This window comes from Perna viridis, chromosome 3 (assembly GCF_037379345.1).
Source record: "Perna viridis isolate PV_CMFRI_1.1 ecotype Kerala chromosome 3, ASM3737934v1, whole genome shotgun sequence".
Lineage (NCBI taxonomy): Eukaryota > Metazoa > Mollusca > Bivalvia > Mytilida > Mytilidae > Perna > Perna viridis.
In genome coordinates, this window is record NC_142447.1 from 5,461,734 (window position 1) to 5,489,546 (window position 27,813).

General features: G+C 32.2%; 1 protein-coding gene across 1 annotated transcript; it reads right to left on the minus strand.

The window, feature by feature from the left end:
* Nucleotides 1-2,970: 2,970 nt before the first annotated feature.
* Nucleotides 2,971-27,741, minus strand: LOC148620776 (uncharacterized). Its single transcript, XM_088573932.1, has 3 exons — nt 27,216-27,741; nt 3,822-4,135; nt 2,971-3,446 (listed from the first exon to the last, which is right to left on the minus strand). The coding sequence occupies exons 2-3, from the start codon at nt 3,849-3,851 to the stop codon at nt 3,039-3,041; spliced, it is 438 nt and encodes a 145-aa protein (XP_088430058.1). The 5' UTR covers nt 3,852-4,135; nt 27,216-27,741; the 3' UTR covers nt 2,971-3,038.
* Between the last annotated feature and the right edge of the window lie 72 nt (nt 27,742-27,813).

The window sequence follows — 27,813 nt, forward strand, 5'->3', positions numbered from 1 at the left end:
TAAATTTCGTAAAGAGAATGAAACTAGAACGAAACTGACATACCCTATTCAAGAAATCATCTAAATGCTTATATCAACTTATTTCACACAAAAGAATTCAGCAATCTGAAGTTTATTTTGTTTTAACAGTTTAAATTACTTATAAAACTTTTGTTTTACACTTGTATTCAAATCATTGAAATGCTTCATTAAAGGGGAAAAATTGCAAATAGATAAATAAATAAATTGATTTTATTTTGAGTCGGCATACTATACATACCGGTAATAATAAACATGAGCTTAGATGAGTTTTTACCCGAAATTGTAAGATGAAATGATAAATGATAATTAAGGATCTTGTACATGTAGGCTATGGGAAAACATTCTGCACGATAGTGGAAAGGATTTTCGTCACGTGATTTCCCAGAATCGCGCGAGTCATGACGTCACAATGGAGCATGTGAACAGTCAGGCCACGATTCCACCGGATCAAGAATTTCAGGCTCCAAGACAAATGAACGGTCTGTACTTGTATTTCTCCCAGAGCGTTTCAAGTTTCTCTTTGAGTTATATTAGCTAAAGAATTTTTTTTGTCGTGCCAATGTGAACAATCACTACAATTGAAGGCTTCGGGGTTCATGATATACCGTATAGCGGGTTATTTTGGGTAGTGTAAACTTTGGCGATTTTGAGGCTAAACAGTATGCAAAAAAAATGGCTAAATTGTGAATTAATTACCTTAGCTCAGAGTAAATATTTCGCAGAATTTTTTATTTTGGCGTTTTCAGACCGACCTTAAAATACGCCAAATTAAGCACCAAGCAAAAATTACCGGTTATACGGTATTCTCTTACAAGTAATGAAGAAACGCTAATGAAGAAATAAAAGATGCATTCTACGACCAACTCCAATATGGGCTTGAAAAAAAAAAGAAAAAGATTTCACAGACTAGCTCAAAAAAATTCCAATTGCTACAGAATTTATAAGAATACACACCAGATGATAAATGGGGAATGATACCAGAAGTAATAAAATCATGTATTGAGGGGTACAAGCTAAGTACAAAAAAGAAGTATTGGATGAAAGAAAAGACAAAAAGAAGGCAAACGATACTCAATCGTATAAACCAAAGCGAAGTATCAAGCAGAAGCTAGAAATAGAGCAAGGCACATTATTCAAAATGTAATTTGCGGGTTAAAACAAAGCTTCACTTAACATCCCAATGAAGGATAAAAGGAAATCCATTAACATCTTAGAGTGACCAGCAAAGACGCTAGATGAAACAATTCAGTGGTTTTCAATCTACTATAACCTTTTGAAGAACAAACATCTCTAATCCTGAGCATTAACTCAAAATCAACACTGAACTACCAGATATTCCAGTAATAACATCAACTATAACAAGTTTAAGGAATGGTAGAACACCAGGAATTACCAATCTGAATGCAGGCAGAATTAAAACCAACTTGACTACAAATATTGTATCTTCAAAATTCAAGGATATCTGAAATGAAGCTTTTATAACAAAGTTTGTGAAAAAAAAGCCTTAATAGAAAGAAAAACTCGACTTTTTACAAAAAAGAACTAAAGGATGGCTCTTAACTTATTTTGACCAAATAAACCGGTAACACGGACCCCCTCAGTGGATGTATTCAATAAGACATGAGCAACATCATCAACATCATCAAAAGATGGAGATGAACTGGGTATATCTCAATAAATGATCGACAAGACCACAAAAAAAAAAAAAAAAAAAAAAAAAATAAGCCAAAAACCAGTCCTTTTCTAGACACCTGAAGGAAAGCGGCGTAGAGGTAGACTCACAATAACGTAGCAACGTACCACTGAGTGGTCAATAAACGAACTATATCACCCATGGGAAAGAAGATAGACGGATGCAGGCAGAAGAATACAGTATTCAACATGCTATTTTGGCGTAATTTGAAGTAAACACAGATGTAATTAATTAATTCTTTTGTGTGTTGACTTGTTTTTTTTTTTGTTTTTTTTGGTTTTGTTTTTGTTTTTGTTTTTTATTTTCAGTTGTACTAACTGTAGATGGAAAGGCAGGGTAATGAAAAAATTACGCAAAGGTAAAATTTTAGATCAACTGATGCTACAAGATAAGAAATTGACCTTCACTTTTTACCCTATCGAAAACACCTTCGACCACCATATGTATACTTTTACTCAGTTTAATACAACGAATATAGATTGTTTCTTTTTACTATTGTTATTGCATCTTGGATATGGAAACTGGTGGCTCTGAATTGTGTTGTCTTTCTGTTACGATGAATCTGTATGTTTGCAATATTAAGCTACGTGGTGTGTTTATCTCCACCGAATCGACCATTGACCAATCATGAAATGACCATTTCGGCATCACATTACTGATGCATCACGGATGTGCTATAAAGTTTTGTATGGAATCGTGTAATGTTGTTTCTTGTTTTAATTAATGTTTTTTTTTCTGACCTTTGAGCTTTGACGACTTCTATTTTGCTTGACAACAATGGCGGTGTCCGCGGTGTATAGTTTCACTTAATATTCTTTGGAGATGGATCCTAGATAATTCCAAGATAATTTAAGTACTATATCCCGTCCAAATAATAAGATATTAGCTTTAAAAAAACAAGATACAATTTGTATTTTTATTATAAAACTTGATAAGAAAATATTTAAAAGTTTCATAAATATCGTAAATTATACATGTACTTGTAGAAATATAAAAAAGCGAGTTAAACAAAAGTGTAATATATAACATGCATGTACATATACAAATTAAAAATTTAACCTTTACAATAGTAACGATATTTTGAACAAGTAACAATCTTTCAAAATACAAAACAAAAAAAACAAAAAAAAAAAAAAAAACAAAACAAAACAAAAACCAAAAATAAAAATAAAAAAACCAAACAAACAAACATAAAAAAAAAAAAAACAAAACAAAACAAAAAAACAAAACAAAACAAGACAAAACAAATGAGATCCTGATAGTTACTTCAATATGAATTACACAATAACAATTCCTTCACATGGAATTAGTTGATCTCAGATATTCACTGTATAACGTCTCTTAATCCAAGTAAATATGTCCGCATGGAGAGTAAAAGTTTTTTGGCAAAGGCTTGTTCTTTTCCTTGATTTGTTACCATGGTTACCACAGAACCAATCGGTGATTTCTCCGTCGATGTAATAGTTACCGTTTGATAACAGTCGGTTGATTGGACTATTGTACAAAGTAGAACAATGAAATTTTGTTTTAACTGTCGCACTTTCCCGCTGAGAGACTTGTCCCTTATTGAGCCCCAGAAGGTGTCTTCGTCAGAAATGAGGCTATTAAGATATAATATGAATGCTCTTGCATCGTTCTGTAATATATTCCTGTAGCCAGTTGGATTAAATTTAGGCAACACCAGATCCCGTGAAATGCTATTATCTGGGTAGGCAAGAGAATTTCTAGCATCCTGAAAATAGCACAATTTTTAAAAATTCAATCGATCAAAAATTATTGTTTCGATGAAACTGAAAGCATTTCTGTTGTATGATTTTTTGCATTCGGTGATGAATGCATTTGAAAAAACAGAGTGTCATTAAAATGAAGAAAAAAAAATCTTAAGATTACATAGTTTGTGGAAAATTTACTTCAGCTGCAAAAGACTTTTTTGTTGATGGAATGAACATTTTTTTAAAACTAGCAATAACTAACAATTAATCCCCACGAAGCAAAGAAACAAAGCATTCATAAAATGAGTTAAGACAGTTTTGTCGTAACAAAATATTTGGTTGCAAGTGATCTGAATTCGAAATTTAAGAAAAAAAATTGAAACTTTGATACTTACAATTAAGCGTATAATTTCTTCTAAGAGCATTAAAAGCAATTTAAAGAATTCTTCATTGGTTTTTGTCACGTGGTCTGTTGCTGTGGTTGACCGTGGTTCTGTAACGTCGTCAGCATCACTTATGATTGGTTCAATCGTTGTTCTGTGATATCCGATCGATTTCAAAAGTTTACTACGCGTTATAATGAGTTCTTTATCGTGTTTCTGTGTTCTGCTGTTTGGTGATAAATTATCCTCTGTCAGTCTTGGATTCGTTAGGAGAAATGCACTTCCGCCACTGGAGATTAAACCGAGTAGGAAAACATTTACTACTTCTGTAAAAAAATAATTTTTGGAATATTATTCTCTAACTAAGTACCTATAGAATTAAATGTGCAAGCTAACTGAATGATTAAAGATGCATAATTTTTTTTCGTATCGAATAGTAATACAATTTATTTTAAATCATAATTATCGCATTTTTCAATAAATAATTTTTAGAGTTTCTAACAATAAGCTTACTTTCCATCTTGCTGTTTGGTTAGCAATAATAATACTAAATTACTTTAATTGATCTTGGGCAATTTATATTAAAGTTATCATATTTTTTTTTGTAATTTTACTATTAATTGAAATTCTGTAAGTTGCAGAATCCCACATTGCCAACCAATGACAGGCGTTAGTTTTGGGGATCACCAAGAGCTATATATAGGTGTACAAATCTATTTAATGTAATCAAAAGTGCAAATACCAATTTTGATACCCTTTTAGCATCTTTCTAGATAATATCAAGGGATTAGATATAGCAACATATTGAGTGATAATATGAAAACAATATCTCTGTTTTATCATTGTTTCGATTGAGTTAGTTCAGAGGTCAACAAGGAGGTTGAACTTTAAGGATTTTCAGACGTTGAAACAGGACGTTCGTTGATTTTATCATTAGGATTAATCACTATTTTTTCAGAATTCATCGATTTGTAAAATCGGGCCATTCACTTACAAAACAAATAAAAGTCCGAAGAACGGTTTGTAAGGTTTGTAAGTGAATTGTTCGATTTTACACATTCAAAAATTCTGGGAAAATATTGATAATGCGTAGTCATCGACGTAGATACATGATGTAGGTGTCGCTGTTGTAAATATAAAACCATTAGAAATTACACACTTAAGACATTATTTTGTGAAATCCACCTTGATATTTCTATTACATTAATACGTGCAGCTTGCAGTTAACATTAATTTTATTTTTTTTGGTCTCCAAAATATCTACACGTTACATCGTTTTGAAGTTGTTTTTTCTTGAAAAATTTCATTTTTCTTTTTAAATTTTGTTGATGCATACAGACAGTAACAGTGCACTGATTGGACGAAAACTTAAATATATGAGTACGTCTCGAACAGTCGCGCATTTTCTCGCGGTAGTAAGCCTCGTCATATTATGGCCAACATAGAGCCTGTCGTCCACTGCCAGTTCTGTTCTGTGTTACAGTGGCCACTTGATAGTACTTTGGTTGCATGTCTAAGTGAGCAACAAATATAAATTTGGGGGGAGGGGGGATAGGATCAAATTTCCTACCCAACTTTGCGTTTTGAGAAAATATAGGTCCGTATTTCTTTTAATGTGAACAAAAAAAAAAAACATTAGGAAAATGATAAATCCTTCCTTTTCATTTTTTTTCTTATGGGCTGTCCTACCTTTTTTTCAAATTTGATCTTAGCCTCCCCCCATTAGAAATTAAATGTTCAATATCAAATCTTATTAAAAAAATACAAGAACAAAAAAATCCATTTGGATCTGTAAAAAAAAAAAAAACACTTAGTGTTATTTGAAATGCAAATTTGTGAAAGCTCAGATGGTTAAAAAGTACAAAATTAGTGACAAAATCGTTAAAAATGCATTTTCGTCATTTTTGCACTAAATTGGACACTGTTAGTCAGCTCAGGCTTATTTTCTTATGTTGTGTTTTTGGTCAAATCATTATTATAATGACATTTATTAATTTCCGTAACCTCGTCTATGGACAGTTCGCATTTTCGTTTATTTCATGTTATAACAGTCACCTATTGTCCCGGGATTTCCAAATCGGTCAAATATATAATGATTCGTGACGTGGCCCAAGTCCTTTGTTTGTTTTAATTTCAGGCCACAGTTTTTTTGTTTTTGTTTCTCTGACGAACTCCATGCATTTAATTAATGGGTCCTTGTTATACTCAGTTTTATTTCATATGCATCATATGGAGGATTGGAAAAGCACAATTTTTTATCGATCACTTTATAAGTGTTGACTATCAATTTGACAGCTTAAATTGGCAGTTATCTTACCCACATAGCCTAACCGTGCCCACACATCATATCTAGGCGTTTTATACATCATAGTTTCAATAAAAAGTCCATATAGCAGTTGAATGAAAGGATTTTCCCGTTACCAATTACTCATTTTAAAATTGACAAGAGCCTACAAGATGTATACTAAAGTCCAGTCTATTTACACTGTTAACTATTCACTGTATATCCATATACTATATATAAACAGAGATCTCAAAGAACACTTAACAACCATTGCACGGTCCAAAGTTCAGAGAATCGCAACAGGTAAACAGAAACCATAATTTTAAAATAATACTAGACTCAGTTGAAGATTTTGCAAGAGCGTGGATAAAGACAGAAAAGGAACTGGGTCGAGAACTTGACTCGCTGTAAGATTGGGTAAAAGAAAATCAGTTAGGTCTTTGGTACAACATCGCAGTATAACACTGCATAAATGTTCAACTTTAATCAGTGTTCAAAGACGATGAAGCTACAAAATGTCTCTCCTCTCTTCACGAAAAATACATTGTTTTCACTGCGTACAAAGCCTCTAACAAATATGTTTTTGTATGTAAAGATCTTTACTAAGAATGCTTGATAAAAGAACTAGGAATAAAAGATAATTCGGGTAATCCTACATACAAACACAGTAAGTTCAACAAGGATGAAATCCTAACTAATCATGAGTCCTTTATGGCCTCGTTGATTATTGAATTTCCTCCAAATGAGATGACGGAGAGATTACCTTATTTGCATTGGATTCCAACACTACATAAAAAAAATCATCTACATGTTCAACAATAGAGTTGTCTGTACGTTTGACCAAGATTTTGTCTGCAGTTAAGGAGGAACAACAAAAATACTATGAAACTGTTTACTCACGTAGTTATATGTGGATAGTCAAAAAAAGATTTTTCAAATAATCTTAAATCTCGCCCCCTGCTATAAAGTTAACTCTATCAAAACTTTTGACTTTTTAATATTATATACAATCTTTCCCCACGATAAATTTGAAACCTGTCTAAAAGAAATCATTCAAATAGCATTTTAACTGCAAGAATGATATTACTTGCAAATTTGTTGTTTTAGGCTACGATTGTACATATTTTACCACTCAAGAACAAAAAGACAAAAGTTGCTACACTGAGAAATAAGTGATCAGTATGTTCTAGTTTCTCCTTGGTAACAGATTTGTCACTTTTGGGGGAACACTGTTCAACAAATTATTGGCATTCCAGTGGGCACTTATTGTGCCCTTTGGTAGCCGATCTGTTTATTTATTTAAATCATAGTTCTCTTAAAGTCTTGTGAAAACAAGAAGGTTAAAGAAGCAAGATCCTTAAAATTCAAATATCGATATATTGACGATGTTCTCTCCATTTATAGCACCAAATTTGGAGAATGACTTTCTTTTATTTATCCAAGAGAACTAGACATTAACTATTGACACAGCTTCCTTAGCTAGTAGCGAATATTCTGACTTCTTGATGCACCATCATTCAATTTGCCCGAGAGACAGGCTTTTGGACCGATGTAAAAAAGTTTTATTTCCGAAATCAAGATCTATTTGAGAAATATTCTGTTTCAGAAAAAAAAAGATTTATTTATTGTAATTGATGGATTTTCATAATTGTCAACAATTTTTTTTCTGTAGTTTTACTTGCATATCATTATTTTATTTTGAAAATGACGCGTCTTCCCCACATAGTAAGTTTTTGGATTTACCATTCTTCTTATTTTCACTTATCCATTAGTCATATTTTCTGTACTGTTTTGAATATAGACTTGCTACAAGTCCCTCTTTATTATTTATATATGGTACTGGAAAATCTGTCATTAACTTCGCTGATAACACCACTACTAATTTCTGTGAGAGAGGTCTCCTGTAATAATTAGTACATTTGCTATCAGAGGGATACATGCAATCAATAAACTTTTTCATATATTCTTTAATATAAAGAGAGGCACTTGTAGCAAGTCTATTTTGAATACTGATTTGACCGAGGGAATTTTATGCTGCCCGTTTTTGTGCTATATTATAATTAACCGTACCGGAGCGGGAGGTTTAGCGCGCTATTAAACCTGGTTTAACCAAACACTTCCATGCCTGTACCAATCAAGACGTCAACTGCGAAGGTTTCCAACTGTCCTTTCGTTTACCCTGATATTGCTATTTGTGACACGGGCTTTCCTTTTACAGTTGCCTAAAGTTTATCAGTTCGGCAGTTTTGTTATTACCCTTCATATAACCGAGAGACTTGTAGCAAGTCTGTCATATGAAAAAAATCATGCTTACTATTACTTAGTGCCATTTCCCTATATAGGTTACAGACCACCAATTCAACCAATGAGCATTTGGAACGTACGCAAAAATAGTCCTACGCAGAAATTACCCCTGTTCCTCATAGTGCTGTGAAAAAAGTTCTCATCTTATTTAAAAAATTTAAACAGTTTCTGACAGGAAAAACATTTCTGTACATTTTATAGGTGCATTTTGCTTCTTGTGATGTGAAGCCTAATCTCCATAATGATTTTTAAATATACCCCTATCTTGTGAAAACACTGGGATTTCCCATGCTATTTATAGACCCTTCACTTCCGGTGACCAGTACTGCACTGCAAGTCTGCTAACCCCACATGCCATTCTGAGGATTGTGAGCTGACATATGTAGAATCATGCTGATATATAGTCCTCTGCAGGTTAAAGTTAAGGTAAAGTCCAGAGAAGCCATTGAATATTGTGAAATTAGCATAGAAGCCTATGGGAAGTGGAATTAGTGGTTTTTAGCCTTAAGATGAAGCCATGGCAAAATGAAAAGTTTCTTGAAATAGCTTTAAACTACTTGAAGATCTTGTTAACTTTGCCATGAGAGGAATACACAACAAAAATCCTTCAAAATATGCATTTTTTTAAGTTATAGGTCCAAATCATGGAAAATTGGTCTTTTTGGCTGATTTTTATGTCCTATCTTGTAAAAAGTGTAGAAAATTTAGTAAAAATATCAAATATTAAACTTTGAGGGCTATATTTACCTAAATATGGTGGTAATAAGCACTTGAAATCAAGTTTTGTGTAGATTTGAGCAAAAATTAGGTTAGAAATGAGGAAAAACTCACTTTCATTACTGCGGTTAAGGCTATATAAGCATTCCCCTATGGCAACATGGAAAATCCATTATTGAGCACTTTTTTTGCTTTAGGTGCCCTTTACTGGTCATGTTGTAATGTGAAAACACTGTATTTACAAATTTAAAGCCAAATATATCACCTTTTGTGAAAATTTAAAGATTTAGGATTTTTGACATGTGATCCAGAAAAAGGGGGAGGCATGTCAGAAATAAATTTTTAAAAATAGACCAATTTCTCAGAAAATGATTACTTTTAAAACTATTTCTTCATTAATATTGTTAAAAAACAAGTTGTGATTGATATTTTTTATTTGAAAAGTCAGAAAAAGTTCTTTGCAAATATTTAATGCATTTAAGTATGGTAGAATATTGTCACTTTTTTGCTCGCACAACTTGGTTACCCTATATTTAAAAATCAAATATTTAAAAAAGTGCTTATCACATTTCACTGAAACTTTGCAAATGCATTCAGTATGTGTGTAGGAAGATACCTGTATAGTGATTTATTTTTTCTAAGACAAAAAGTGACTCTTTAGGTTACAGACCACCAATTCAACCAATGAGCATTTGGAACGTACGCAAAAATAGTCCTACGCAGAAATTACCCCTGTTCCTCATAGTGCTGTGAAAAAAGTTCTCATCTTATTTAAAAAATTTAAACAGTTTCTGACAGGAAAAACATTTCTGTACATTTTATAGGTGCATTTTGCTTCTTGTGATGTGAAGCCTAATCTCCATAATGATTTTTAAATATACCCCTATCTTGTGAAAACACTGGGATTTCCCATGCTATTTATAGACCCTTCACTTCCGGTGACCAGTACTGCACTGCAAGTCTGCTAACCCCACATGCCATTCTGAGGATTGTGAGCTGACATATGTAGAATCATGCTGATATATAGTCCTCTGCAGGTTAAAGTTAAGGTAAAGTCCAGAGAAGCCATTGAATATTGTGAAATTAGCATAGAAGCCTATGGGAAGTGGAATTAGTGGTTTTTAGCCTTAAGATGAAGCCATGGCAAAATGAAAAGTTTCTTGAAATAGCTTTAAACTACTTGAAGATCTTGTTAACTTTGCCATGAGAGGAATACACAACAAAAATCCTTCAAAATATGCATTTTTTTAAGTTATAGGTCCAAATCATGGAAAATTGGTCTTTTTGGCTGATTTTTATGTCCTATCTTGTAAAAAGTGTAGAAAATTTAGTAAAAATATCAAATATTAAACTTTGAGGGCTATATTTACCTAAATATGGTGGTAATAAGCACTTGAAATCAAGTTTTGTGTAGATTTGAGCAAAAATTAGGTTAGAAATGAGGAAAAACTCACTTTCATTACTGCGGTTAAGGCTATATAAGCATTCCCCTATGGCAACATGGAAAATCCATTATTGAGCACTTTTTTTGCTTTAGGTGCCCTTTACTGGTCATGTTGTAATGTGAAAACACTGTATTTACAAATTTAAAGCCAAATATATCACCTTTTGTGAAAATTTAAAGATTTAGGATTTTTGACATGTGATCCAGAAAAAGGGGGAGGCATGTCAGAAATAAATTTTTAAAAATAGACCAATTTCTCAGAAAATGATTACTTTTAAAACTATTTCTTCATTAATATTGTTAAAAAACAAGTTGTGATTGATATTTTTTATTTGAAAAGTCAGAAAAAGTTCTTTGCAAATATTTAATGCATTTAAGTATGGTAGAATATTGTCACTTTTTTGCTCGCACAACTTGGTTACCCTATATTTAAAAATCAAATATTTAAAAAAGTGCTTATCACATTTCACTGAAACTTTGCAAATGCATTCAGTATGTGTGTAGGAAGATACCTGTATAGTGATTTATTTTTTCTAAGACAAAAAGTGACTCTTTAGGTTACAGACCACCAATTCAACCAATGAGCATTTGGAACGTACGCAAAAATAGTCCTACGCAGAAATTACCCCTGTTCCTCATAGTGCTGTGAAAAAAGTTCTCATCTTATTTAAAAAATTTAAACAGTTTCTGACAGGAAAAACATTTCTGTACATTTTATAGGTGCATTTTGCTTCTTGTGATGTGAAGCCTAATCTCCATAATGATTTTTAAATATACCCCTATCTTGTGAAAACACTGGGATTTCCCATGCTATTTATAGACCCTTCACTTCCGGTGACCAGTACTGCACTGCAAGTCTGCTAACCCCACATGCCATTCTGAGGATTGTGAGCTGACATATGTAGAATCATGCTGATATATAGTCCTCTGCAGGTTAAAGTTAAGGTAAAGTCCAGAGAAGCCATTGAATATTGTGAAATTAGCATAGAAGCCTATGGGAAGTGGAATTAGTGGTTTTTAGCCTTAAGATGAAGCCATGGCAAAATGAAAAGTTTCTTGAAATAGCTTTAAACTACTTGAAGATCTTGTTAACTTTGCCATGAGAGGAATACACAACAAAAATCCTTCAAAATATGCATTTTTTTAAGTTATAGGTCCAAATCATGGAAAATTGGTCTTTTTGGCTGATTTTTATGTCCTATCTTGTAAAAAGTGTAGAAAATTTAGTAAAAATATCAAATATTAAACTTTGAGGGCTATATTTACCTAAATATGGTGGTAATAAGCACTTGAAATCAAGTTTTGTGTAGATTTGAGCAAAAATTAGGTTAGAAATGAGGAAAAACTCACTTTCATTACTGCGGTTAAGGCTATATAAGCATTCCCCTATGGCAACATGGAAAATCCATTATTGAGCACTTTTTTTGCTTTAGGTGCCCTTTACTGGTCATGTTGTAATGTGAAAACACTGTATTTACAAATTTAAAGCCAAATATATCACCTTTTGTGAAAATTTAAAGATTTAGGATTTTTGACATGTGATCCAGAAAAAGGGGGAGGCATGTCAGAAATAAATTTTTAAAAATAGACCAATTTCTCAGAAAATGATTACTTTTAAAACTATTTCTTCATTAATATTGTTAAAAAACAAGTTGTGATTGATATTTTTTATTTGAAAAGTCAGAAAAAGTTCTTTGCAAATATTTAATGCATTTAAGTATGGTAGAATATTGTCACTTTTTTGCTCGCACAACTTGGTTACCCTATATTTAAAAATCAAATATTTAAAAAAGTGCTTATCACATTTCACTGAAACTTTGCAAATGCATTCAGTATGTGTGTAGGAAGATACCTGTATAGTGATTTATTTTTTCTAAGACAAAAAGTGACTCTTTAGGTTACAGACCACCAATTCAACCAATGAGCATTTGGAACGTACGCAAAAATAGTCCTACGCAGAAATTACCCCTGTTCCTCATAGTGCTGTGAAAAAAGTTCTCATCTTATTTAAAAAATTTAAACAGTTTCTGACAGGAAAAACATTTCTGTACATTTTATAGGTGCATTTTGCTTCTTGTGATGTGAAGCCTAATCTCCATAATGATTTTTAAATATACCCCTATCTTGTGAAAACACTGGGATTTCCCATGCTATTTATAGACCCTTCACTTCCGGTGACCAGTACTGCACTGCAAGTCTGCTAACCCCACATGCCATTCTGAGGATTGTGAGCTGACATATGTAGAATCATGCTGATATATAGTCCTCTGCAGGTTAAAGTTAAGGTAAAGTCCAGAGAAGCCATTGAATATTGTGAAATTAGCATAGAAGCCTATGGGAAGTGGAATTAGTGGTTTTTAGCCTTAAGATGAAGCCATGGCAAAATGAAAAGTTTCTTGAAATAGCTTTAAACTACTTGAAGATCTTGTTAACTTTGCCATGAGAGGAATACACAACAAAAATCCTTCAAAATATGCATTTTTTTAAGTTATAGGTCCAAATCATGGAAAATTGGTCTTTTTGGCTGATTTTTATGTCCTATCTTGTAAAAAGTGTAGAAAATTTAGTAAAAATATCAAATATTAAACTTTGAGGGCTATATTTACCTAAATATGGTGGTAATAAGCACTTGAAATCAAGTTTTGTGTAGATTTGAGCAAAAATTAGGTTAGAAATGAGGAAAAACTCACTTTCATTACTGCGGTTAAGGCTATATAAGCATTCCCCTATGGCAACATGGAAAATCTATTATTGAGCACTTTTTTTGCTTTAGGTGCCCTTTACTGGTCATGTTGTAATGTGAAAACACTGTATTTACAAATTTAAAGCCAAATATATCACCTTTTGTGAAAATTTAAAGATTTAGGATTTTTGACATGTGATCCAGAAAAAGGGGGAGGCATGTCAGAAATAAATTTTTAAAAATAGACCAATTTCTCAGAAAATGATTACTTTTAAAACTATTTCTTCATTAATATTGTTAAAAAACAAGTTGTGATTGATATTTTTTATTTGAAAAGTCAGAAAAAGTTCTTTGCAAATATTTAATGCATTTAAGTATGGTAGAATATTGTCACTTTTTTGCTCGCACAACTTGGTTACCCTATATTTAAAAATCAAATATTTAAAAAAGTGCTTATCACATTTCACTGAAACTTTGCAAATGCATTCAGTATGTGTGTAGGAAGATACCTGTATAGTGATTTATTTTTTCTAAGACAAAAAGTGACTCTTTAGGTTACAGACCACCAATTCAACCAATGAGCATTTGGAACGTACGCAAAAATAGTCCTACGCAGAAATTACCCCTGTTCCTCATAGTGCTGTGAAAAAAGTTCTCATCTTATTTAAAAAATTTAAACAGTTTCTGACAGGAAAAACATTTCTGTACATTTTATAGGTGCATTTTGCTTCTTGTGATGTGAAGCCTAATCTCCATAATGATTTTTAAATATACCCCTATCTTGTGAAAACACTGGGATTTCCCATGCTATTTATAGACCCTTCACTTCCGGTGACCAGTACTGCACTGCAAGTCTGCTAACCCCACATGCCATTCTGAGGATTGTGAGCTGACATATGTAGAATCATGCTGATATATAGTCCTCTGCAGGTTAAAGTTAAGGTAAAGTCCAGAGAAGCCATTGAATATTGTGAAATTAGCATAGAAGCCTATGGGAAGTGGAATTAGTGGTTTTTAGCCTTAAGATGAAGCCATGGCAAAATGAAAAGTTTCTTGAAATAGCTTTAAACTACTTGAAGATCTTGTTAACTTTGCCATGAGAGGAATACACAACAAAAATCCTTCAAAATATGCATTTTTTTAAGTTATAGGTCCAAATCATGGAAAATTGGTCTTTTTGGCTGATTTTTATGTCCTATCTTGTAAAAAGTGTAGAAAATTTAGTAAAAATATCAAATATTAAACTTTGAGGGCTATATTTACCTAAATATGGTGGTAATAAGCACTTGAAATCAAGTTTTGTGTAGATTTGAGCAAAAATTAGGTTAGAAATGAGGAAAAACTCACTTTCATTACTGCGGTTAAGGCTATATAAGCATTCCCCTATGGCAACATGGAAAATCCATTATTGAGCACTTTTTTTGCTTTAGGTGCCCTTTACTGGTCATGTTGTAATGTGAAAACACTGTATTTACAAATTTAAAGCCAAATATATCACCTTTTGTGAAAATTTAAAGATTTAGGATTTTTGACATGTGATCCAGAAAAAGGGGGAGGCATGTCAGAAATAAATTTTTAAAAATAGACCAATTTCTCAGAAAATGATTACTTTTAAAACTATTTCTTCATTAATATTGTTAAAAAACAAGTTGTGATTGATATTTTTTATTTGAAAAGTCAGAAAAAGTTCTTTGCAAATATTTAATGCATTTAAGTATGGTAGAATATTGTCACTTTTTTGCTCGCACAACTTGGTTACCCTATATTTAAAAATCAAATATTTAAAAAAGTGCTTATCACATTTCACTGAAACTTTGCAAATGCATTCAGTATGTGTGTAGGAAGATACCTGTATAGTGATTTATTTTTTCTAAGACAAAAAGTGACTCTTTAGGTTACAGACCACCAATTCAACCAATGAGCATTTGGAACGTACACAAAAATAGTCCTACGCAGAAATTACCCCTGTTCCTCATAGTGCTGTGAAAAAAGTTCTCATCTTATTTAAAAAATTTAAACAGTTTCTGACAGGAAAAACATTTCTGTACATTTTATAGGTGCATTTTGCTTCTTGTGATGTGAAGCCTAATCTCCATAATGATTTTTAAATATACCCCTATCTTGTGAAAACACTGGGATTTCCCATGCTATTTATAGACCCTTCACTTCCGGTGACCAGTACTGCACTGCAAGTCTGCTAACCCCACATGCCATTCTGAGGATTGTGAGCTGACATATGTAGAATCATGCTGATATATAGTCCTCTGCAGGTTAAAGTTAAGGTAAAGTCCAGAGAAGCCATTGAATATTGTGAAATTAGCATAGAAGCCTATGGGAAGTGGAATTAGTGGTTTTTAGCCTTAAGATGAAGCCATGGCAAAATGAAAAGTTTCTTGAAATAGCTTTAAACTACTTGAAGATCTTGTTAACTTTGCCATGAGAGGAATACACAACAAAAATCCTTCAAAATATGCATTTTTTTAAGTTATAGGTCCAAATCATGGAAAATTGGTCTTTTTGGCTGATTTTTATGTCCTATCTTGTAAAAAGTGTAGAAAATTTAGTAAAAATATCAAATATTAAACTTTGAGGGCTATATTTACCTAAATATGGTGGTAATAAGCACTTGAAATCAAGTTTTGTGTAGATTTGAGCAAAAATTAGGTTAGAAATGAGGAAAAACTCACTTTCATTACTGTGGTTAAGGCTATATAAGCATTCCCCTATGGCAACATGGAAAATCCATTATTGAGCACTTTTTTTGCTTTAGGTGCCCTTTACTGGTCATGTTGTAATGTGAAAACACTGTATTTACAAATTTAAAGCCAAATATATCACCTTTTGTGAAAATTTAAAGATTTAGGATTTTTGACATGTGATCCAGAAAAAGGGGGAGGCATGTCAGAAATAAATTTTTAAAAATAGACCAATTTCTCAGAAAATGATTACTTTTAAAACTATTTCTTCATTAATATTGTTAAAAAACAAGTTGTGATTGATATTTTTTATTTGAAAAGTCAGAAAAAGTTCTTTGCAAATATTTAATGCATTTAAGTATGGTAGAATATTGTCACTTTTTTGCTCGCACAACTTGGTTACCCTATATTTAAAAATCAAATATTTAAAAAAGTGCTTATCACATTTCACTGAAACTTTGCAAATGCATTCAGTATGTGTGTAGGAAGATACCTGTATAGTGATTTATTTTTTCTAAGACAAAAAGTGACTCTTTAGGTTACAGACCACCAATTCAACCAATGAGCATTTGGAACGTACGCAAAAATAGTCCTACGCAGAAATTACCCCTGTTCCTCATAGTGCTGTGAAAAAAGTTCTCATCTTATTTAAAAAATTTAAACAGTTTCTGACAGGAAAAACATTTCTGTACATTTTATAGGTGCATTTTGCTTCTTGTGATGTGAAGCCTAATCTCCATAATGATTTTTAAATATACCCCTATCTTGTGAAAACACTGGGATTTCCCATGCTATTTATAGACCCTTCACTTCCGGTGACCAGTACTGCACTGCAAGTCTGCTAACCCCACATGCCATTCTGAGGATTGTGAGCTGACATATGTAGAATCATGCTGATATATAGTCCTCTGCAGGTTAAAGTTAAGGTAAAGTCCAGAGAAGCCATTGAATATTGTGAAATTAGCATAGAAGCCTATGGGAAGTGGAATTAGTGGTTTTTAGCCTTAAGATGAAGCCATGGCAAAATGAAAAGTTTCTTGAAATAGCTTTAAACTACTTGAAGATCTTGTTAACTTTGCCATGAGAGGAATACACAACAAAAATCCTTCAAAATATGCATTTTTTTAAGTTATAGGTCCAAATCATGGAAAATTGGTCTTTTTGGCTGATTTTTATGTCCTATCTTGTAAAAAGTGTAGAAAATTTAGTAAAAATATCAAATATTAAACTTTGAGGGCTATATTTACCTAAATATGGTGGTAATAAGCACTTGAAATCAAGTTTTGTGTAGATTTGAGCAAAAATTAGGTTAGAAATGAGGAAAAACTCACTTTCATTACTGCGGTTAAGGCTATATAAGCATTCCCCTATGGCAACATGGAAAATCCATTATTGAGCACTTTTTTTGCTTTAGGTGCCCTTTACTGGTCATGTTGTAATGTGAAAACACTGTATTTACAAATTTAAAGCCAAATATATCACCTTTTGTGAAAATTTAAAGATTTAGGATTTTTGACATGTGATCCAGAAAAAGGGGGAGGCATGTCAGAAATAAATTTTTAAAAATAGACCAATTTCTCAGAAAATGATTACTTTTAAAACTATTTCTTCATTAATATTGTTAAAAAACAAGTTGTGATTGATATTTTTTATTTGAAAAGTCAGAAAAAGTTCTTTGCAAATATTTAATGCATTTAAGTATGGTAGAATATTGTCACTTTTTTGCTCGCACAACTTGGTTACCCTATATTTAAAAATCAAATATTTAAAAAAGTGCTTATCACATTTCACTGAAACTTTGCAAATGCATTCAGTATGTGTGTAGGAAGATACCTGTATAGTGATTTATTTTTTCTAAGACAAAAAGTGACTCTTTAGGTTACAGACCACCAATTCAACCAATGAGCATTTGGAACGTACGCAAAAATAGTCCTACGCAGAAATTACCCCTGTTCCTCATAGTGCTGTGAAAAAAGTTCTCATCTTATTTAAAAAATTTAAACAGTTTCTGACAGGAAAAACATTTCTGTACATTTTATAGGTGCATTTTGCTTCTTGTGATGTGAAGCCTAATCTCCATAATGATTTTTAAATATACCCCTATCTTGTGAAAACACTGGGATTTCCCATGCTATTTATAGACCCTTCACTTCCGGTGACCAGTACTGCACTGCAAGTCTGCTAACCCCACATGCCATTCTGAGGATTGTGAGCTGACATATGTAGAATCATGCTGATATATAGTCCTCTGCAGGTTAAAGTTAAGGTAAAGTCCAGAGAAGCCATTGAATATTGTGAAATTAGCATAGAAGCCTATGGGAAGTGGAATTAGTGGTTTTTAGCCTTAAGATGAAGCCATGGCAAAATGAAAAGTTTCTTGAAATAGCTTTAAACTACTTGAAGATCTTGTTAACTTTGCCATGAGAGGAATACACAACAAAAATCCTTCAAAATATGCATTTTTTTAAGTTATAGGTCCAAATCATGGAAAATTGGTCTTTTTGGCTGATTTTTATGTCCTATCTTGTAAAAAGTGTAGAAAATTTAGTAAAAATATCAAATATTAAACTTTGAGGGCTATATTTACCTAAATATGGTGGTAATAAGCACTTGAAATCAAGTTTTGTGTAGATTTGAGCAAAAATTAGGTTAGAAATGAGGAAAAACTCACTTTCATTACTGCGGTTAAGGCTATATAAGCATTCCCCTATGGCAACATGGAAAATCCATTATTGAGCACTTTTTTTGCTTTAGGTGCCCTTTACTGGTCATGTTGTAATGTGAAAACACTGTATTTACAAATTTAAAGCCAAATATATCACCTTTTGTGAAAATTTAAAGATTTAGGATTTTTGACATGTGATCCAGAAAAAGGGGGAGGCATGTCAGAAATAAATTTTTAAAAATAGACCAATTTCTCAGAAAATGATTACTTTTAAAACTATTTCTTCATTAATATTGTTAAAAAACAAGTTGTGATTGATATTTTTTATTTGAAAAGTCAGAAAAAGTTCTTTGCAAATATTTAATGCATTTAAGTATGGTAGAATATTGTCACTTTTTTGCTCGCACAACTTGGTTACCCTATATTTAAAAATCAAATATTTAAAAAAGTGCTTATCACATTTCACTGAAACTTTGCAAATGCATTCAGTATGTGTGTAGGAAGATACCTGTATAGTGATTTATTTTTTCTAAGACAAAAAGTGACTCTTTAGGTTACAGACCACCAATTCAACCAATGAGCATTTGGAACGTACGCAAAAATAGTCCTACGCAGAAATTACCCCTGTTCCTCATAGTGCTGTGAAAAAAGTTCTCATCTTATTTAAAAAATTTAAACAGTTTCTGACAGGAAAAACATTTCTGTACATTTTATAGGTGCATTTTGCTTCTTGTGATGTGAAGCCTAATCTCCATAATGATTTTTAAATATACCCCTATCTTGTGAAAACACTGGGATTTCCCATGCTATTTATAGACCCTTCACTTCCGGTGACCAGTACTGCACTGCAAGTCTGCTAACCCCACATGCCATTCTGAGGATTGTGAGCTGACATATGTAGAATCATGCTGATATATAGTCCTCTGCAGGTTAAAGTTAAGGTAAAGTCCAGAGAAGCCATTGAATATTGTGAAATTAGCATAGAAGCCTATGGGAAGTGGAATTAGTGGTTTTTAGCCTTAAGATGAAGCCATGGCAAAATGAAAAGTTTCTTGAAATAGCTTTAAACTACTTGAAGATCTTGTTAACTTTGCCATGAGAGGAATACACAACAAAAATCCTTCAAAATATGCATTTTTTTAAGTTATAGGTCCAAATCATGGAAAATTGGTCTTTTTGGCTGATTTTTATGTCCTATCTTGTAAAAAGTGTAGAAAATTTAGTAAAAATATCAAATATTAAACTTTGAGGGCTATATTTACCTAAATATGGTGGTAATAAGCACTTGAAATCAAGTTTTGTGTAGATTTGAGCAAAAATTAGGTTAGAAATGAGGAAAAACTCACTTTCATTACTGCGGTTAAGGCTATATAAGCATTCCCCTATGGCAACATGGAAAATCCATTATTGAGCACTTTTTTTGCTTTAGGTGCCCTTTACTGGTCATGTTGTAATGTGAAAACACTGTATTTACAAATTTAAAGCCAAATATATCACCTTTTGTGAAAATTTAAAGATTTAGGATTTTTGACATGTGATCCAGAAAAAGGGGGAGGCATGTCAGAAATAAATTTTTAAAAATAGACCAATTTCTCAGAAAATGATTACTTTTAAAACTATTTCTTCATTAATATTGTTAAAAAACAAGTTGTGATTGATATTTTTTATTTGAAAAGTCAGAAAAAGTTCTTTGCAAATATTTAATGCATTTAAGTATGGTAGAATATTGTCACTTTTTTGCTCGCACAACTTGGTTACCCTATATTTAAAAATCAAATATTTAAAAAAGTGCTTATCACATTTCACTGAAACTTTGCAAATGCATTCAGTATGTGTGTAGGAAGATACCTGTATAGTGATTTATTTTTTCTAAGACAAAAAGTGACTCTTTAGGTTACAGACCACCAATTCAACCAATGAGCATTTGGAACGTACGCAAAAATAGTCCTACGCAGAAATTACCCCTGTTCCTCATAGTGCTGTGAAAAAAGTTCTCATCTTATTTAAAAAATTTAAACAGTTTCTGACAGGAAAAACATTTCTGTACATTTTATAGGTGCATTTTGCTTCTTGTGATGTGAAGCCTAATCTCCATAATGATTTTTAAATATACCCCTATCTTGTGAAAACACTGGGATTTCCCATGCTATTTATAGACCCTTCACTTCCGGTGACCAGTACTGCACTGCAAGTCTGCTAACCCCACATGCCATTCTGAGGATTGTGAGCTGACATATGTAGAATCATGCTGATATATAGTCCTCTGCAGGTTAAAGTTAAGGTAAAGTCCAGAGAAGCCATTGAATATTGTGAAATTAGCATAGAAGCCTATGGGAAGTGGAATTAGTGGTTTTTAGCCTTAAGATGAAGCCATGGCAAAATGAAAAGTTTCTTGAAATAGCTTTAAACTACTTGAAGATCTTGTTAACTTTGCCATGAGAGGAATACACAACAAAAATCCTTCAAAATATGCATTTTTTTAAGTTATAGGTCCAAATCATGGAAAATTGGTCTTTTTGGCTGATTTTTATGTCCTATCTTGTAAAAAGTGTAGAAAATTTAGTAAAAATATCAAATATTAAACTTTGAGGGCTATATTTACCTAAATATGGTGGTAATAAGCACTTGAAATCAAGTTTTGTGTAGATTTGAGCAAAAATTAGGTTAGAAATGAGGAAAAACTCACTTTCATTACTGCGGTTAAGGCTATATAAGCATTCCCCTATGGCAACATGGAAAATCCATTATTGAGCACTTTTTTTGCTTTAGGTGCCCTTTACTGGTCATGTTGTAATGTGAAAACACTGTATTTACAAATTTAAAGCCAAATATATCACCTTTTGTGAAAATTTAAAGATTTAGGATTTTTGACATGTGATCCAGAAAAAGGGGGAGGCATGTCAGAAATAAATTTTTAAAAATAGACCAATTTCTCAGAAAATGATTACTTTTAAAACTATTTCTTCATTAATATTGTTAAAAAACAAGTTGTGATTGATATTTTTTATTTGAAAAGTCAGAAAAAGTTCTTTGCAAATATTTAATGCATTTAAGTATGGTAGAATATTGTCACTTTTTTGCTCGCACAACTTGGTTACCCTATATTTAAAAATCAAATATTTAAAAAAGTGCTTATCACATTTCACTGAAACTTTGCAAATGCATTCAGTATGTGTGTAGGAAGATACCTGTATAGTGATTTATTTTTTCTAAGACAAAAAGTGACTCTTTAGGTTACAGACCACCAATTCAACCAATGAGCATTTGGAACGTACGCAAAAATAGTCCTACGCAGAAATTACCCCTGTTCCTCATAGTGCTGTGAAAAAAGTTCTCATCTTATTTAAAAAATTTAAACAGTTTCTGACAGGAAAAACATTTCTGTACATTTTATAGGTGCATTTTGCTTCTTGTGATGTGAAGCCTAATCTCCATAATGATTTTTAAATATACCCCTATCTTGTGAAAACACTGGGATTTCCCATGCTATTTATAGACCCTTCACTTCCGGTGACCAGTACTGCACTGCAAGTCTGCTAACCCCACATGCCATTCTGAGGATTGTGAGCTGACATATGTAGAATCATGCTGATATATAGTCCTCTGCAGGTTAAAGTTAAGGTAAAGTCCAGAGAAGCCATTGAATATTGTGAAATTAGCATAGAAGCCTATGGGAAGTGGAATTAGTGGTTTTTAGCCTTAAGATGAAGCCATGGCAAAATGAAAAGTTTCTTGAAATAGCTTTAAACTACTTGAAGATCTTGTTAACTTTGCCATGAGAGGAATACACAACAAAAATCCTTCAAAATATGCATTTTTTTAAGTTATAGGTCCAAATCATGGAAAATTGGTCTTTTTGGCTGATTTTTATGTCCTATCTTGTAAAAAGTGTAGAAAATTTAGTAAAAATATCAAATATTAAACTTTGAGGGCTATATTTACCTAAATATGGTGGTAATAAGCACTTGAAATCAAGTTTTGTGTAGATTTGAGCAAAAATTAGGTTAGAAATGAGGAAAAACTCACTTTCATTACTGCGGTTAAGGCTATATAAGCATTCCCCTATGGCAACATGGAAAATCCATTATTGAGCACTTTTTTTGCTTTAGGTGCCCTTTACTGGTCATGTTGTAATGTGAAAACACTGTATTTACAAATTTAAAGCCAAATATATCACCTTTTGTGAAAATTTAAAGATTTAGGATTTTTGACATGTGATCCAGAAAAAGGGGGAGGCATGTCAGAAATAAATTTTTAAAAATAGACCAATTTCTCAGAAAATGATTACTTTTAAAACTATTTCTTCATTAATATTGTTAAAAAACAAGTTGTGATTGATATTTTTTATTTGAAAAGTCAGAAAAAGTTCTTTGCAAATATTTAATGCATTTAAGTATGGTAGAATATTGTCACTTTTTTGCTCGCACAACTTGGTTACCCTATATTTAAAAATCAAATATTTAAAAAAGTGCTTATCACATTTCACTGAAACTTTGCAAATGCATTCAGTATGTGTGTAGGAAGATACCTGTATAGTGATTTATTTTTTCTAAGACAAAAAGTGACTCTTTAGGTTACAGACCACCAATTCAACCAATGAGCATTTGGAACGTACGCAAAAATAGTCCTACGCAGAAATTACCCCTGTTCCTCATAGTGCTGTGAAAAAAGTTCTCATCTTATTTAAAAAATTTAAACAGTTTCTGACAGGAAAAACATTTCTGTACATTTTATAGGTGCATTTTGCTTCTTGTGATGTGAAGCCTAATCTCCATAATGATTTTTAAATATACCCCTATCTTGTGAAAACACTGGGATTTCCCATGCTATTTATAGACCCTTCACTTCCGGTGACCAGTACTGCACTGCAAGTCTGCTAACCCCACATGCCATTCTGAGGATTGTGAGCTGACATATGTAGAATCATGCTGATATATAGTCCTCTGCAGGTTAAAGTTAAGGTAAAGTCCAGAGAAGCCATTGAATATTGTGAAATTAGCATAGAAGCCTATGGGAAGTGGAATTAGTGGTTTTTAGCCTTAAGATGAAGCCATGGCAAAATGAAAAGTTTCTTGAAATAGCTTTAAACTACTTGAAGATCTTGTTAACTTTGCCATGAGAGGAATACACAACAAAAATCCTTCAAAATATGCATTTTTTTAAGTTATAGGTCCAAATCATGGAAAATTGGTCTTTTTGGCTGATTTTTATGTCCTATCTTGTAAAAAGTGTAGAAAATTTAGTAAAAATATCAAATATTAAACTTTGAGGGCTATATTTACCTAAATATGGTGGTAATAAGCACTTGAAATCAAGTTTTGTGTAGATTTGAGCAAAAATTAGGTTAGAAATGAGGAAAAACTCACTTTCATTACTGCGGTTAAGGCTATATAAGCATTCCCCTATGGCAACATGGAAAATCCATTATTGAGCACTTTTTTTGCTTTAGGTGCCCTTTACTGGTCATGTTGTAATGTGAAAACACTGTATTTACAAATTTAAAGCCAAATATATCACCTTTTGTGAAAATTTAAAGATTTAGGATTTTTGACATGTGATCCAGAAAAAGGGGGAGGCATGTCAGAAATAAATTTTTAAAAATAGACCAATTTCTCAGAAAATGATTACTTTTAAAACTATTTCTTCATTAATATTGTTAAAAAACAAGTTGTGATTGATATTTTTTATTTGAAAAGTCAGAAAAAGTTCTTTGCAAATATTTAATGCATTTAAGTATGGTAGAATATTGTCACTTTTTTGCTCGCACAACTTGGTTACCCTATATTTAAAAATCAAATATTTAAAAAAGTGCTTATCACATTTCACTGAAACTTTGCAAATGCATTCAGTATGTGTGTAGGAAGATACCTGTATAGTGATTTATTTTTTCTAAGACAAAAAGTGACTCTTTAGGTTACAGACCACCAATTCAACCAATGAGCATTTGGAACGTACGCAAAAATAGTCCTACGCAGAAATTACCCCTGTTCCTCATAGTGCTGTGAAAAAAGTTCTCATCTTATTTAAAAAATTTAAACAGTTTCTGACAGGAAAAACATTTCTGTACATTTTATAGGTGCATTTTGCTTCTTGTGATGTGAAGCCTAATCTCCATAATGATTTTTAAATATACCCCTATCTTGTGAAAACACTGGGATTTCCCATGCTATTTATAGACCCTTCACTTCCGGTGACCAGTACTGCACTGCAAGTCTGCTAACCCCACATGCCATTCTGAGGATTGTGAGCTGACATATGTAGAATCATGCTGATATATAGTCCTCTGCAGGTTAAAGTTAAGGTAAAGTCCAGAGAAGCCATTGAATATTGTGAAATTAGCATAGAAGCCTATGGGAAGTGGAATTAGTGGTTTTTAGCCTTAAGATGAAGCCATGGCAAAATGAAAAGTTTCTTGAAATAGCTTTAAACTACTTGAAGATCTTGTTAACTTTGCCATGAGAGGAATACACAACAAAAATCCTTCAAAATATGCATTTTTTTAAGTTATAGGTCCAAATCATGGAAAATTGGTCTTTTTGGCTGATTTTTATGTCCTATCTTGTAAAAAGTGTAGAAAATTTAGTAAAAATATCAAATATTAAACTTTGAGGGCTATATTTACCTAAATATGGTGGTAATAAGCACTTGAAATCAAGTTTTGTGTAGATTTGAGCAAAAATTAGGTTAGAAATGAGGAAAAACTCACTTTCATTACTGCGGTTAAGGCTATATAAGCATTCCCCTATGGCAACATGGAAAATCCATTATTGAGCACTTTTTTTGCTTTAGGTGCCCTTTACTGGTCATGTTGTAATGTGAAAACACTGTATTTACAAATTTAAAGCCAAATATATCACCTTTTGTGAAAATTTAAAGATTTAGGATTTTTGACATGTGATCCAGAAAAAGGGGGAGGCATGTCAGAAATAAATTTTTAAAAATAGACCAATTTCTCAGAAAATGATTACTTTTAAAACTATTTCTTCATTAATATTGTTAAAAAACAAGTTGTGATTGATATTTTTTATTTGAAAAGTCAGAAAAAGTTCTTTGCAAATATTTAATGCATTTAAGTATGGTAGAATATTGTCACTTTTTTGCTCGCACAACTTGGTTACCCTATATTTAAAAATCAAATATTTAAAAAAGTGCTTATCACATTTCACTGAAACTTTGCAAATGCATTCAGTATGTGTGTAGGAAGATACCTGTATAGTGATTTATTTTTTCTAAGACAAAAAGTGACTCTTTAGGTTACAGACCACCAATTCAACCAATGAGCATTTGGAACGTACGCAAAAATAGTCCTACGCAGAAATTACCCCTGTTCCTCATAGTGCTGTGAAAAAAGTTCTCATCTTATTTAAAAAATTTAAACAGTTTCTGACAGGAAAAACATTTCTGTACATTTTATAGGTGCATTTTGCTTCTTGTGATGTGAAGCCTAATCTCCATAATGATTTTTAAATATACCCCTATCTTGTGAAAACACTGGGATTTCCCATGCTATTTATAGACCCTTCACTTCCGGTGACCAGTACTGCACTGCAAGTCTGCTAACCCCACATGCCATTCTGAGGATTGTGAGCTGACATATGTAGAATCATGCTGATATATAGTCCTCTGCAGGTTAAAGTTAAGGTAAAGTCCAGAGAAGCCATTGAATATTGTGAAATTAGCATAGAAGCCTATGGGAAGTGGAATTAGTGGTTTTTAGCCTTAAGATGAAGCCATGGCAAAATGAAAAGTTTCTTGAAATAGCTTTAAACTACTTGAAGATCTTGTTAACTTTGCCATGAGAGGAATACACAACAAAAATCCTTCAAAATATGCATTTTTTTAAGTTATAGGTCCAAATCATGGAAAATTGGTCTTTTTGGCTGATTTTTATGTCCTATCTTGTAAAAAGTGTAGAAAATTTAGTAAAAATATCAAATATTAAACTTTGAGGGCTATATTTACCTAAATATGGTGGTAATAAGCACTTGAAATCAAGTTTTGTGTAGATTTGAGCAAAAATTAGGTTAGAAATGAGGAAAAACTCACTTTCATTACTGCGGTTAAGGCTATATAAGCATTCCCCTATGGCAACATGGAAAATCCATTATTGAGCACTTTTTTTGCTTTAGGTGCCCTTTACTGGTCATGTTGTAATGTGAAAACACTGTATTTACAAATTTAAAGCCAAATATATCACCTTTTGTGAAAATTTAAAGATTTAGGATTTTTGACATGTGATCCAGAAAAAGGGGGAGGCATGTCAGAAATAAATTTTTAAAAATAGACCAATTTCTCAGAAAATGATTACTTTTAAAACTATTTCTTCATTAATATTGTTAAAAAACAAGTTGTGATTGATATTTTTTATTTGAAAAGTCAGAAAAAGTTCTTTGCAAATATTTAATGCATTTAAGTATGGTAGAATATTGTCACTTTTTTGCTCGCACAACTTGGTTACCCTATATTTAAAAATCAAATATTTAAAAAAGTGCTTATCACATTTCACTGAAACTTTGCAAATGCATTCAGTATGTGTGTATACTCGGCGTCACATAAATAACATACTGTTAAAATTTGAATAAAAATATTTTCTACGACTTTATTGACACCAACCGTCGTTTAAATTGTCTTAAATGACTTGCTCATTCGTTTAGCCAAACATCTTCTCAAAAACAAGTCGCTTATTAGCTTAAATCATGCGTAACAAATCCTTACGGGAAAATCCCATACTAATATCCGCCATGTTGGTTTTTACGGGACGATTTGTTTACAAACGAAGTGCGTAAGTTCCCGTCGAACTCCGGTTACAATCGTCTGCTTGATCAACTTCTCGGTATTATACGTTGTTCGCGTAAAATAAATCCGAGATATCCGAAATAACGCCGAATTGCATTCTGGGTTCTTCGGTTTTTGGACAAACCATTTAAACGTAAACAACATCTCCTAGCAACCTGATCACTGTAAACATGGCCGACTTTTTACAATGTAAATATTGCCACCTTGAATTAAAATCTGACCGGAATTTAACGATTCAATGTTTAGGGAGAAGCCGTTTGGCTAAACGAATGAGCAAGTCATTTAAGACAATTTAAACGACGGTAGGTGTCAATAAAGTCGTAGAAAATATTTTTATTCAAATTTTAACAGTATGTTATTTATGTGACGCCGACTATAGGAAGATACCTGTATAGTGATTTATTTTTTCTAAGAC

Coding starts and splice junctions, on each gene's coding strand:
- LOC148620776 (XM_088573932.1), bottom strand. CDS start 3,851: ATGCTCTTAGAAGAAATTATACGCTTAATT. Junction 3,447..3,821: donor AAGAAATTATACGCTTAATT/GTAAGTATCAAA, acceptor TGCTATTTTCAG/GATGCTAGAAATTCTCTTGC.